Source organism: Thermobia domestica, chromosome 8, assembly GCF_964235325.1.
Source record: "Thermobia domestica chromosome 8, izTheDome1.hap1.1, whole genome shotgun sequence".
In the NCBI taxonomy this organism is placed as follows: Eukaryota; Metazoa; Arthropoda; class Insecta; order Zygentoma; family Lepismatidae; genus Thermobia; species Thermobia domestica.
In genome coordinates, this window is record NC_137461.1 from 62,965,793 (window position 1) to 62,981,295 (window position 15,503).

Sequence of the window (15,503 nt, forward strand, 5' to 3'; positions counted from 1 at the left end):
GATAATAGTTGGAAAGGCGTTTCAATATTTGAACCTGTCGAGTAGATTAAATTTTTTTTTTTCTTTCACTCACTACACATTTGTAAATATTTCATTCTTCATTAATAGCAGTGTTTTTCCACGTTATATGTATTATAAAAAATGATGAATAGGCTAATGTGAAGTATGAAAATGCTACTTATTCACTTTAAGTTAAAGAATGACGTTGTAGTAGTAATGATATGGCCTATGTTTGTATTTCATTTGATATACGACAGGGATACTATAAAGAATGAACGCTTGATTAAGATGTTTATTTAGAAATATAGAAGTAGAGAGGATGGATCGCCGATTTTGTTTTAGTATTAAGAGTTTCCTATATGTATCAATGTTGAGAAACATGTTGATAATATGAATATGTTAAACCACTATGATAACATATTTCCATATAAGATGTTGATAGAGTGTCTTTGAGATATCATGATAGAGGCAAATGTTTAATGACACAAATTTCTTTTAAATCTGTTATTATGTAATCGTTAACTAATGGCACAAATAAATTAGTCTTGAGAACTTGACTTTATGATTTCAAATGCAATTCATAAACTTGAACTTAGACGGTTCTAATTGTTTATGTTCTTTATATATATATACTAATTAATCTGGAAAATGTTGACTCTTATTCTTGGTTGGCCGCAAAACAAGAATCTGGAAACTTCTGATGATAAATAATAGCTTTATCGTTGTGTCTTTCTTTTCTTTTGCTAAAGTTAATGCAACCTGAATATTAAATCTAATATAACCTTGATTTTTTTTGATACCGTAAAATCGGACCGTTATATAGGAACCATGCAGGGTAGTACTTTGAAGGGGATAATTTTCCTATTGTACAAAATGATCGATACAAGATTTTGTAGCTGGCTTTCTTTATATATATACGTCACATCTCATATGCTGCAGCAATTATATTTGCAAGAGAAATTTATCTTTCTTTATCCGGAAAGATTAATATTTCTGGAGTGAAAATATCTCAATTCTCCCCTGGCTGAAACTTGAGAAAATATGTGCCACAACCAATGGGCATAAGTTTAGAATATACAATAGTTTGTTCAGCTTCAAGCTTTTTAAAATGGAGTAATAACATCACAGTAATCCAAAGACAAAACATTTTCATCCCTTATACTAATCTGTACAAAGTTTCACAAATCAGAGGGAAGTTCACATTATAACTAATTAATCAGCGTAGTTTTGTTCATATTGCACTGACTATGATGAAGTGACTTATTCGAAAGCGTCTGCAGTATTAATTTGCGTAAAAGACGCTTAAGATAAGGTCTTTTAACATATTTCAAACCTTACTTGATTTCAACTTTATATTTAAAACGAGATATGGAGCAATTCTCTAAAGTACCGATCCCAAAATATCACTGACGATAGTCAATTCTGTCTTTCAGGTCGCCTTGATTTATAGTACTTGATAGCATCCGAATAAAATGTGGCAATTTCCATATGAATTGCTAATGGACAGTAGGACCTTACTAAACTGGCGATTGTGCTACATTTGGCTGGATGGCCCTGATATTAACGTCCTTTTCCAGCACGAGTTATATGAGGTATGGATCTATAGCTTAACATGGAATCCGAACCACTGCAAATCGAATCCAAGCCCCCTACTGCGAAGACACGTACGCTAACAGCTTAGCTACGGGGAAGTTACTTGTGCTGCATATTCTCACACTGGTTAACTCCATGCATGTACTGCTACTCACAATACTACATCTTTACTGCACGAATGTTTCCACAAAGAATCATTTCTATAATGAATGACATTTCTTAATAAGCACAAACAATTAGGCTACTCGCGTTATCCCAGTTGCAACTTGGAAGATCATTTGATACACCGTAGTAGTGAGACTATCTGCTCCTGTTCCGCCGCTTGTGCCTAATATCTGGAATATACCTAACACTGGTGCCTCCTGCTAACAACAGCAGTCGTAGGCTATGTTGGTCAAATAATAATAGGTCTAGTTTGAAAAAATGTACAATGTCAAAGTAGCGTAATACAACGAAAAAGCTGGGACGGATTTACGGACGTGACTTTTAATGTATTTTAGTGTAGCTATATGAGAGTTACTTAAGTTACACTAATGGTGCCAAATAAGAAGTTTTACATAAAAATCATTCGTCAACAAGTCCTGTGTATGCAACTGTGTTAAATTATAAATATAACACCGGATGAAAATTAATGAAGTATTGCATTGTCATTAAAGTAAAGCCCAAGCGTAAAATTTAAAGAGAATTGGGCCTATAAACATTAAGTAAAAAACTTATTACAAAATCTGACCTTTATGACACACATAGAAAACAAGAGAAGTTAAATCAAAAAAATAGTGTGAAAAAAGTCCAAGAATTCTGCATGACTCCCTAAAGTTATACTGAAAAATGTTGGCATGAATTATAGTATTTGATAATACCCGAATAAAATGTGGTAGACTTTCATACACGCTGCTAATGCACCGTAGGAGCTTACTAAATTGGCGATTGTGTTAAATTCAGTTGGTTGGTCCTGATATAGCCTGGCCTTTTTCTCTGTTATGTCAATTTATAAGAGCATATAATCACATAAAAAATAAATAAAATAAAATAAAATAAAAAGCTATAATCACTAACCTGAATGAGTTCGTAGGTGTTGCGTAAGGTTACAAGTTTTCCGAAAAGTCTTTCCACAAACTGTACACTGAAGTTTATGCAATTTCTTATGAGCTTCTAAATCTTCTTCAATGTCAAATGTTTCTTGGCACTTTTCGCAAGAGAAAACACTATTAACATGTTCTCTCATATGACTGGACAAATTTTTCTTTGACGTATATTTCTGCGGACATAAAAGACACTGGTAATTTTTTCGTGTTTTCTTCGGTTTCTTCTCTGAGGTGTCCGTTGTGACGGCTTGATTTTCGTCTTGAACACACTCTTCCACACACAACGATTCCTTACCACATGCTATCACATGGCGAGAACTTGTAAAATAATCTTCTGTGTTCTGAATAGGATCTTCAACATTTTGACTTGTTTCCGTGTGTACATCTTCTTCTAAAAAATTTTTACCTACACATAAATTACCACTTTCTTCCATCTCAATGTCTTCACAGTATTTTACATATGGTACGTCATATATGTTAAACATCGTTTCTAAAAAACCATCTGCTACATTATGTTCGCTTCTAAGAACTTCTGTACAATAGTTCACTTCCCATTGTGGTAGTAAATTTTCTGGGTTTCTAGCTTTGGATGTCGGTAAATAAAGACTGTGCTCACATACTTCGCACACGAAGTACAAAGCAGAATATAAAAAGTTAGCCTTTGAAATATCTTCTTTTAGCTGTAGCTTAGACATTCCACACTTACAAGATAACAACGGTTCCAATGCCTCGATGAGACACGACAGTTCTAACAATCGACGCCCTGCTGTAGGTACTAGTTTGCCCTTTCCATTTCTATTCCTTTCCACTTGTGAGGTATTTGACGATTTGTGATCTCTGCTCAGCCTTTCAGTTAACACTTCAGTTTCTTGGCAACAATGGTCAACACTTGTGTCCACGTTGCTTGAATTTCGTGAACTTGTTCTGTATGGATGAACCAAACTATGAGACGACTTGAGGTCCGAAAACGGAGGAAGACTACTAGCTGACACTTCAGTATTAACTGTTCTGGTAATTGTTTGTTTTAAATTACTACTTCTACACGCGTTATTGTTAGAATTTACATTTAATGGGCTCAACACAACTGTGACATCATGATCTGTTCTATTTCCGTTCTCATTCCGTTGGTCCCCATGTACTTCATTAATTACCTTCTGTACAGTGTGTGCTTTGGTAAGGTTTGCCAAAGTTAAAGCTACTGGTAATTCATTCTGTAGAGCACTTAAGTTATTTACGGTGAGCTGGTTCCCATTAACAGTATACGTTCCACTTCTCAACACAATTTCCGATTGCGAGTTGTGGTTCTGTATATAGTCTCCTGCAGCACTTTGATGAACCACTGGCACATGTTCAGTAGTGTAAGTGTAATTCGTTGTGTCTGCTCTTTCAGAGTCTACTACTACCATGTAACCGAGATGATCTTCACCCTGATCCACTATGATATTAAGTCCAGTCTCAGTTTCATTTTGCTGTGACGAGACGATTAGAAGGTTTTTATTTGACGCATGACAATTACTAGATAAATCTGTCACTGTTGTATTTTGATCTGCGACAGTTTCAGAACACGAGAAATGATTTTCTGCAAATACTCGACACAACTGAGATGTATGCGTACTTTTTATATTCCTATCTTCCGATATGAGGGTTTTTTCACTCTGAACTCGAGTTTCTACTGGTGTGTTGAATACAGAAGCTGATGCTAATTCTTCCAACTGGTGATTCGATGTTTCTTCCATTATAGTGCTTGGCTCTTCATTAAATTACGTATTACCACCGTTACGAAGGACCAATTACATGTAGTACACAGTAATAATAATGTGGTAACTTCATGCAGTATGTTGCACCTAAAATAAAAAGAAAAAGGAAATAAGCAAACAAAATATTATCAGCAAAGTCCCGATTTATATAATCCGGTATAAAAATCAGAAAGAATAAAAAGATACACTGTTCATTAAAAACGTTCACACCATGTGATGAAACGCGAACATGTAGACAAGAGACAAATAATTTCGATACTAAGAATTATTTCTGCCACAACAGCTTTATAACTAAATGCTGAATTTCATACGTGTCTGGGAATCTGTATAGCGCATGTGTGTCCAGAGATTGGCATACATACAAATCATAAAATAAATAAGCGATGCAAAGTACATTTACTGGAATAATTACTCTGTGAACACCGTACGGACAACAGGAAGACATCAAACACAAAATCGGAAATACTATTTTTTTTCTTTCTTTCTTGTTGAAAATTACAATTCTTTCACAATTTGTGTATAAATACAGCGTCCAAGATATATGTTGTAAAATTATAGTACAAAAAGCAGAAACAAACTTGTATTAGGTGGCCTCCAGAGTTGACAAACACTTTTTAAATTTCTTTTGAAAAAAAGTTTTTTTTTTTTTTGTTTGTTTTATTCAAACCAGGTTTTCTTGGTTCAAAGAAATTTGCTTTATTTAATTAGATCATATATGGATAGGAAAAGTTTCCTTGGCCTTATTATTCTTAAGCAACAACGAGGTTATGAAGAATGAGATCAACAGTTTAAACAGGCCTGCCAGACATTACGTTTTCGATGTAAATTTTAAGTTTTTCTGGCACGTTGTACGTTTTTATTTTCCCCGTAATACGATTTCTTCCATTTTTTCTACTAAATAAAAGACATCATAGTCCTTGATATTTTAAACACGCTTTTTAACGATTTTGTAGTGCTATGTTATTCTATTTTATTTTACACATTTATTTTTAATTAGAGGATCTGATTTCTCACATACTGTTAACGCAGCTCAGCGATGTATCAGTAATATTAGAAAGTAAGGTTACAAAGCCTGCAGTGAAACATATACATATTACTTCATACAACTAATACAGCCAACAGATTGTACACACATTAGGTTATTTTTCGACAGTCTCCATATCGTTGTTGACGCACTTGTCGCATCGTGCGATGAGCTTAAGATTCTCTCCTGGTAAAAATCCTGTCCGTGCGTGTTCAACCACGTTCTCACGAAGTGTTTTCATCTCCTCGTCTGAAGCGAAATGACGGCCTCCTAGGTGCTCCTTCAAGTGCAGGAACCGGTGAAAGTCACTTGGTGCGGGGTTCGGGCTGTAAGGAGGAAGGTTAATGATGTCCCACCGAAACTCTTCAAATCTGTTGATGCCATGCTAGGTCAGCAACTACACTTCTCGTCGGTGACGTTTTCTCTACCAGCCACATATTTTCGACACCATTCTGTGGCATGCTGACAAGACATTACAGTATCTCCCTAAGCTACTATAAGGTGCCGGTGAATTTCAGACGCGGTTTTGATGTTCCGTCCACACAAATCGAATAACTGATCGGACGTCTTCGCGAGACCAGTTTTCCAAACGAGTAGCCATTTGTGTTTACCTTCAACTAGCACCGTAGGTGGCCGGTGGTTGAAACTCAGCACCCCTCATTGCTCTATAACAGTCGAAACACTATAAATATCGGCCTTGTAATCTTAGTTTCTGATTCTCCCTCGTATCTAGCCAGCATCCCAACCCTATGATTACCAATAATTTAATTTTAGTATATGTCAACATTGTGTCCATCATATCGCAGTTTTGATCGATCGTATATACTGATGTCAAGAACAGAAGCTAATGTGAACTAAAAATAAACAGAACTCCAAATGGTTGCGAATTTTGTAAGTATGTCCTGCAAGTATTTTTGAATGTATAGAAAAAGGTGTGGCACTGTTAAGAGGTGCAGCCTTCATTAAAATACAGTTAAAAGACAACATAAGACTTATGTAATATAGCCTACTTGGTTGGATTTGAGTATAGTGTCTCGTTCAGCACCGATATTATATAAGACAAGGACGTCCGGCTTAACGTGGAATCCGAACTACATGATCTTCCACTGAGAACTGTTATATATACACTGCGCATTATGAGTTGCAATTGCTTTTTTAATGAAACTTTCCCAGTTTCCAATCACAGTATTCCAGTATTCTGCGTTACTATGTTTGTTCTGAAATTATTCTCAAACCAGGGAGGCTACAGTGGCTCAGTAGTACAGCGTTCACCTCTAGTGCATGGAGTCCCTGGTTCGATCCCAGCTCGCGCTATGCGGGATTTGTAGTAGACAAACACCGTGTTTTTTTTTTTTTTTTTTTCGGGATTCTCTCATTTCGTCCGACTTTCCTGATTCCACCATTTCATTCATTTCTCATCATCACGGTCTCCTTTAGCCTGGCCGGCATAATCATGGGATGTAAAACTCAAAGATTTAATTTATGTTCTGATGTAAATTCTCAAAATCACATATCTTTTGTTTCTTTCCCTAAAAATCGGAAGATCTTCCTTTTTTTTTCCTGAAAAATTTGCAAACCCTAAGCTTAAAGTGCAATCTGACCCACTACCTGGTTTGCAGGCGAAAGATATGGTCCTCCATCTCGGCTCGAATCTGGGGTCTCTTGATTGCAAATGGAGACGTCTCTATAGAATTATCTACGAAGGACATCTGATAAAAATATGTTGTATTGATCTTGGATAAAAAAGATACACAACTACACAAGTGAAATCATTGCACAGAGTTATACACAATATCATAACAAATGGATTTCTGAACACCAGAGTACACAAGATCTAGTTTGGGCGAAGTTAGTTTGTCAGAAATACAACTACTTAATTCAATTTGCATGTGAATAAAGATTAGAATCATTTGAGTTCAATCTGGCTCTCAATCATTCATACATATACAGAAAATTCTTTTGGTATTAATAAACCATTTACAATAATGTTTCCTGAGTTTGCAATGTATAAGGAAAAGACCACTTAGATGGTTTGAGATATGAGTAAACTTCGCCATGAATTTCACACGATTCATGGCATATTTGTCCTTAAATGTATTTACTTATTTAGGCCAGTTGATTGATTTGGAAAAACAAAATCCTCGTTTAAACCAGACAACCTAAAATGCACTAATACTATTTAACCTAGTCAGGTTAATGTGAAACTGGTGGGCAAGTGCGTGACAGCAGGGTTGCGTTCGTAAGAAACAGGTGCGTCAACGATGGTGTGTATGTACGTAAGCGAAGACAGTGAAAACACAGAGTTCCTCGAATGTTACTAGATGTCTTAGCCGTCGGAGAGCTTTATCGTTCTGAATTTCTGAATGGAGCAGGGTAGATTAAGTTAAATTAGTAGCATATGTTAAGTCAGTGCATTTACAACTATCTTAATATAGGTTTTTGCGGTGATATGAGTTCCTATTGCACTTGTAATGGTTTTAGACACGTAACACTACACTTATAAAATAAAATATAGCTTCTGTACAGTACGGAGAAATACTGCGCCGGCGAAAAAATATTTTATAAGGCCTTCTTCATATCGAATTACTTATTTTAACGGTCGTATAGCACTTGTAATGATTTAACACTAGCAACTGTACATTTGTCAACATGAAAAAATGAATTATTTCAATTTAACGTCCCAAGAATATGCCTTTTACGCTAAGGGAAACAATGACTGAAGCAAGTGAATGATGATGGAAGAATTTGTGCACTGAGAAAGTAGGGGAAACGGGAGTAACCCGAGAAAACGCATGGACATGATATTGTCTACCACAAACTTACTTGGCCGGGGACTGAACAATGAACCCCACATACCAGAGGTAAGCGCTCTACCACTACGCCACCATGCTCCCATTATAAACAGGAAAGACAGCAATATTACTTTTTATTATTTTAATCAGTCAACTGCAACAATTTGTTCATTAGAAATATGTCCTTATATGTAAAGTGTACAATTTTCCCAGTAAATTTTGCAAAACGCTGTGTTCCTACGTTTTTCATAAGCAGTTACATAGCCTATATGAAACCATTGGACAAGCGGGGAGAACCATTTCGAGCAAGGTTACCAAAAGATTATGACAAGCATTTGTACTGTGAACATGGCTGCAGGTGTACAGATGCTCCAATATTTGGTATCGTTGCGCAAGAACGAAAAATTACTCTTTTTTATTTTAACTTCCCTATCCTACTTATCAAAACCTTACCCTACTGTATTACAGCCTTTTAAAACAGTCTTAGAAATTGATTTTTAAATTTTATTGGAAAGGCAGTCATAAAGTTTTTTGTCGAAAACCTGGCGAACGACCAACTTTGGAATAAACGCCTACATAAGCTGTATTTTATGTTTACAAGTGTAGCGTTAGAAAGGTGAAACCATTACAATTGTTACTGGAGCCTGTATTATTGCGAAAACGCATTTTCACTACCCTCGTTTACATATATAACCGCCTTCTCTGACGTGCCTGGTCCTAAAGACCTACGAGCCTAACACTGTGTTGACTTGCTTAGATAGCATAACATTTAGCAAGCACCTAGAACAGGTTGGTTGCCTTTTGTACTATAGTTTTCATGCTACAGATCCGGGAGCTAAATTTATATACAAATCGAATTATAGTTTTTCAATACCTTCTTGCGATAGCTTCCTTGAATTTCATTTATGCTAAGTGGAGTAATGTCATGTAGCTTACTACACATCTCTTAGAGAACAATCCATATATTGGCTTAAGTTTAGTTACCCTTTCAGTTTCAAACCTATAAAAAAGCATTTAAAACATTAAAAACTGTTAGGGTAGGTTACCCGGTAAGACTTCAGTTAGACTAGAGCAGTGACTGGAATCAGTTCTCATAGAAGCTTCTTCAATTATAACTTGAACTCAGTAATCTGTGGTTATCATAAAAATTTAATAATTCTTTTCATTATTCTTATATAATTCTGTAAAACTCAATGCGGAAATATCACAAACGCACCGATACGCAATCCTACCCGATTACCGTGCTGCTAAATCATGGAAACCTTCCGCGTCTTGCAAACAGTACCCACTTCTACATATATTTTCTCGTATTAAACTTAACTTTACTGCCAAACTTACACACCTAAACATCACGGAAGAACTTCAAATCATTATTCTTTACCTCATTTCTCCCGTAAAATTTCCTAACTTTTATAAAAAAAACGGAGGGGCAACTCTAAACTTAACCAAATAAATTAGAGAAAGAATTATAATATCTCAACAATTATTTCGAGTGGTGTGCCGAAAACTGACCTGCACGTTTATAATTCCCTTATTACTTTAGTTAAGACATGAACCGTGCGCATGTATACGTAATATATATTGACATTACTCACGCAGACGGTTCTACCAAATTTTGACACATTTCTTACATTTTCAGGTTAGATTAGAGCTTTGTATTTCATTTACCAGAGTATGCACTAAATAAGGAGCCCCATTACAACTTACAGATTGACTTTAGGAGGGCTCAGTATAAATAGTGTGCACGTACAGCATAAAAACTAGGCATAAAATACGGGCCAACGTGTGCTCGGTGGTCATTAAAAAGCTCGAATTCTATGCAACCGAGTCAGGGTAACAGCGTAGTAGGGAGCACGAGCTGTAGCGACGGGGTGCGTCTGTAAGGAGCAGGCGCGTCAACGACAGGCGTACCCACATAAACAAGGGAAGAGCACACTATCGCTCAAAATTCATTTCAATATGCTGTGCACTTGCAGTATTTACTTATATTAACATTTTCATTCCTTTACCAAAAGTCTCACATCGTAATTTAACTTTAAATTTTCTTTTTGGTAGAACCGTCTGCTTGAGTGAACCCTTGTATTTAATAAAATAGGCCTAAATTTCTCTAATCTTGACACCTACGCTTTAAGCTGTTTTCATGGATTTACAAAGTAATAGCTGTTTTCTCATTTCATTACCCATACTTTCTTCAATGGATAAAAATTCAAATCAAACCAATTACTAAAATGAAAATGTCCGAGTATTATTTTATGAAAAAAGAAGACATTTTTCCGTATTGATTACTGTTATTCGTAAGTAAAATATCATACCTTTTTATTAAACATTATTCTTTGTTAACTCCTTGAGATGTCACACAGGTTTCAATTTTTATTTCAGTAGACATTCTTCATTGATGTCAAAAATATTGTCAAAATGCGCTTCACTGCCATGATTCAAGTTTCAAGGTATTTTTCTTCCTTCTTGTCTTGTCTTCTTCACTATTAATAGTGTTGGTTTTTTGCATCAGGTTTTTTTTTCTTCCTTCTATTCGGAAAGTTTTCTTTCTTTCTTTCTTTCTTTCTTCATCACTATTAACAGTGTTTTTTCCTCGCCTCCGACTTAAACGTAGTCTCAGTAGGCTCCAAATGCTAAATTCGTTAGGTGATCTCTATTGAACATTTCGACTTAAGTTATTATCTTCTTCAATGGAAGGAATATTTCAAGCAATTTTTTTTTTCTTTCTTCAAACTTGTTCTATACCTTTTTTTGTGTTTATATATATATATATATATGTATATATTTATTTTGATTTTTTCAAGATTTTTTTTTTAATATTCCTTCTTATATTTAACTAATTTATTGTTTTCCAATTTTTTTTTTAAATATTTATACCATTAAGGAGAATAAATTGTATCATGCTTCGAATTGCTTTCCAATTATATGTTGCTATAATATATTTGTAATTATATGGTCCCATTCCGATATGATAATTTAATTTTTGAATAAATGTAGATCTTTGATTTTGTAAGTAAGTACATTCAAATAATAAATGATCTAGGGTACCTATACCCTTATCACACCAACAGTGATAAGTCTCCTTTTTTCTAATTTGGAATAATTTAATTGGAGTGAGTGCTGTACCTAAAAGTATTCTATAATATGCAATGATTTCCTTTCTTGCCCAATGTTTTATAAATTCCCTGGGTTTATGGGAATGATGTTCGATGGTTTCCCAATAAGTATTTCCAGGTAATAATTTATTATTTTGTTGCCATTGTTTTACTAATGTTGAAAAATGTGTATCTATAATATAAAGGTAACTTCTATAAGGAATTTTTATATAATATGGTTTTCCAATTCTAGTTGCAGACTTAGCTGCACTGTCAATAAGATCGCCATATTTTAGACCAATGTGGGAAGGCATAAAGTAAAATTGTACAGTGTAATTCTTGTTTTGAAGTGTTTTGTAAAGATGTTTTATATTTAAAATTGTCCAAGTAACTTTTGCATTCCAGTATGTATTTTGCAGTGTTTGAAGGACACTAAGTGAATCAGTACATATACATGATATATATATTTTATGTTTTAAAATATATAATAATGCCTGACGAATAGCAAAAGCTTCTGCTTCAAAAATTGATAATGATGATGGTAATTTATATTTAAGAGTAAGATTATTAGATGATATGAATATTGCAGCGCCCACTGAAGAATCTGGGTATTTTGATGCATCTGTATAAATTAAAAGTGTCGGTGCGTAATTTTTGAATTTCTTCTTCCCAAATATTTTTATATACTTTATTACGTAATTCCGAATTTTCAATTTTTATAAAATTCGGAATCGTGACATTTATATTTACTAAATTGATAGTATATTGCCATGTGAAGCAAGGAAGAAGGGGTACCTTATGGATAAATGGTTGTATGTATTTAAGTCCAGTATATGCTATATAAATCCATGGTCTATTATTGATGTATGGTATCTTTTTATTCCTATTAAATAACTCTTCTATTTGTTGTAACTTATTAATTATTAATGAAGAGGATCGACCAAATCTTGTTAAAATAAACCTTTCTGCCGCTCGTTGTACTAATATTGTTAATGGAATTGTATTGGTTTCTGCTAAAAGTGCTTGTTTAGGGCAAAATCTTGGTTGTGAAAAAATTATTTTTTGTAGATCATAAAGTATACTTTCTACTCGATTATAGAATTGTTTGAGATTATTAGAATAAAATATTCCTCCATAAGTAAACTTAGCCATTACTGTATGTTTTAAAACATTTGATAAACTGAAAGGATTGATACCATATTTCTTAGCTGTTATACATTGAAATAATTTTGTAAATTTCTCTGCTTGCTGTGTACGATATCTTAGATGTTGGTTCCAATTTAATTTTTTATCTAAAAATAATCCTAAATATTTAATATAAGATTCGTTCGATAATTTGTGATTTTCAATATTAATTGTTATTGTCGATACCAATTTTCGTCTAGTAAAAATTATGAATTTGGATTTTTCCCAATTTACTTCAAAACCATTAAGCTGTGTCCAAGAAATTAATGAATTAAGAAAGTTTTCTATTCTTTCTTTACCAATTTCCAGGTCTGAAGTCGTTGTTGTGATTAGGATGTCATCCGCAAATGATACTAGTTGTATTGCTCCCTTGTTTAATTTAATTAGATCATTAATGTATATATTGAAAAGTATAGGACTTAATTTACTACCTTGTAGTAGCCCTATCGATGTAGTACGTGCCTCATTATAAGTATTACCAATTTTAATATATATTTTTCTATCAATTAAAGTATTATGTATTATCCTTATAATTTTACTCGGTATATTTAACTCATATAGCTTATTAATAAGTATATCTAAAATTACAGAATCATAAGCTTTCTGTAAATCTATACTAACTGCTAGAAGATAGTTTCTGGAATAAAATGCCTGATGAATGTCTAAAATTACTGGGGCCAATGCATCATAGGTTGAAGTATTTTTACGAAACCCTGTTATATTATTATGCAGAATTTGATTATATTCTAAATACCAATTCATGCGATTAAGTATAAGCCCCTCGAAAATCTTATATGCACAAGAGAGGAGTGAAATTGGACGATAATTATCTACTTTACCAATTGGTTGTTTTTCCTTTGGAATCGGGATAATTAATACTTTTTTCCATTCTAGAGGTATGACGCTGGTATTCCAAATATTGTTATAATATTCTAATAATAATTTGAGACCTTTTTCTGTTAAATTTTTAAAGTGAGGGTATGTAAGACCATCTAACCCAGGTGAAGTATTTTTTGTGATATTTTTGAGTACAAGTTCTAATTCTCTTATTGTAAAGTTTTTATCTAAAACAGGATTTTTGTTACATAGTAATTGTTTCTGTAATAAAAGCCTTGAATTGTTAACAAAAGGTGGTGATAGGTTTTGATGGAAATCATCTATCCAATTTAATTGACTTAGGTATAGAGGAGTATTCGTATTTGACATATTTTTTGTATATTTTCTCCAGAAATTCCAGATATGATGCAACGAAGACCTATCAGAAAGTTGGTTACAAAAATTTTGCCAACTTTGTCTTCTTATACTTTGTATTATTTTTTTGGATTTAGCTTTTTGTGCACAATAATGTAGAAAATTCTCTCTACTTTTATTATTAATGAAAGTATGATAAGCTTTTTGTACCATATTTATATTTTGTTGGCAAATTTGATTCCACCATATAGGTTTATGTTTATTTTTTTCGTTTTGTTTATATGAAGGAGCAGGGGTGATTGCTGTGTTTTTCTTAATGATAGAAACAGTTGATTTAATGAATTTAAATATTTGTGAAGGATGTTGACCTAAATATTCAGATGATGAATTGGAAATTTTCCCATCCAGAATACGATGATATTCAGTCCAATTTATTTTTGAGTGAATTTTTTGTAGTTTCGACTTAAATCCTGTTTTTTGTTTATAATTATTGATGTCTTCAGTTTGAAAAAAATGAGTTGTGAATATAATGGGTAGATGATCACTATCACATGGTGTGAAGTATGTCCACCATTCTGTATCAATATAATAATTAAGTTTTGATAACGTTAAATCTGGGACACTTAAGTCTGTGGAAGAAATTCTGGTAGGAGCTCCATTATTTAAATAGAGATACTGAGATTCCACTAATTTTGATAAGAATGATTTTCCCGCTTTATCGGTTCGATTTGAACCCCATATTTTGTGATGAATGTTCAGGTCGCCCCCTATATAATCTATACTTAATTTATTATTTAATAAATAATCCCAAAAATTATCACTTACATGAGTCTTAGGAGGAATATATATATTTAGGAATTTTATATTATTTACTATAACACCTAGAATTTGTATGTTAGGGAAATTAGTAATATTTGGTAAGGTGAATGTGGTATATGAGTAATTATTTTTTATGCAAATAGCAATGCCTCCATAATTGTCTGATCTATATTGGTTGATAACCGTGTAATGTTTAATTTGAAGATGGAATTTGGGATCTTTCTTTCTTGCTCACTATTATCATGATAGGGCGGAAGGGGTGCCTCGGGCAGAAGCGTATGCCACTAATCACGAATCAAAACTACTCTGCATAAGGCCTTTTAAATCTTACCCATGTTTCAAGGCTCCCTGACCTGGCTTTGAAAAGCAAAATGATCCGTAAATCATTGTCCATATAATTTATTTTCTCATAAAGCCTTTTATATGTGTATATTCCTTTCAAATTGCTCTTCTTGATTACTTCTTCATACCTCTTTTCCTGTGGTTTTTCTTTAATTGTTTTTTTTCGGTGATTTTCCCCAATTTTTATAATTCTCTTCTCTGTGCCAGCGGGTAGTTTGATCATATTTTCTTTCTAATATTCTAACTCTCTAAACTATTTTGTGTTCTCCTCTTTTGTCATATGTTTAGTGGCTTCATGCACAACTTTTACTAATCTTGTTTCTTCCATAAATTTTAATCTTCCAAGATATTTTATTCTACTCATAACTTCTCTTTTTCGAAAATCACTCTATCAGTTTGCACTTAATTTATTTGCTCCTAGGGCAAACTTTCTTATTTGATTTTGTGCTTGTTGTAAAATGTTCCTGGTTTTATCCGTTAAAGTTCATTGCATATTTTAGCGTAGGTACTGCTACTTGTTTCCATCTCATATCTGTTGTATGACTACATTGGTTTATTTTTTATTTCTGATTTTTTTGTAGTTTATTTTTCAGTTCTTCAAGTGTAATTCCTAAAAATTTTAT

General features: G+C 33.5%; 1 protein-coding gene across 1 annotated transcript in view; it reads right to left on the reverse strand.

Moving 5' to 3' along the window:
- Positions 1-10,715, reverse strand: part of LOC145692956 (uncharacterized) — a 30,220-nt gene extending 19,505 nt beyond the window's left edge. Inside the window, exons 1-2 of the mRNA XM_081768549.1 lie at positions 10,564-10,715; positions 2,650-4,522 (exon numbers count right to left, since the gene is read on the reverse strand). Coding sequence (XP_081624675.1) covers positions 2,650-4,414 — 1,765 coding nt within the window. The 5' untranslated portion in view covers positions 4,415-4,522; positions 10,564-10,715. The remainder of the gene's footprint in view (positions 1-2,649; positions 4,523-10,563) is intronic.
- Between the last annotated feature and the right edge of the window lie 4,788 nt (positions 10,716-15,503).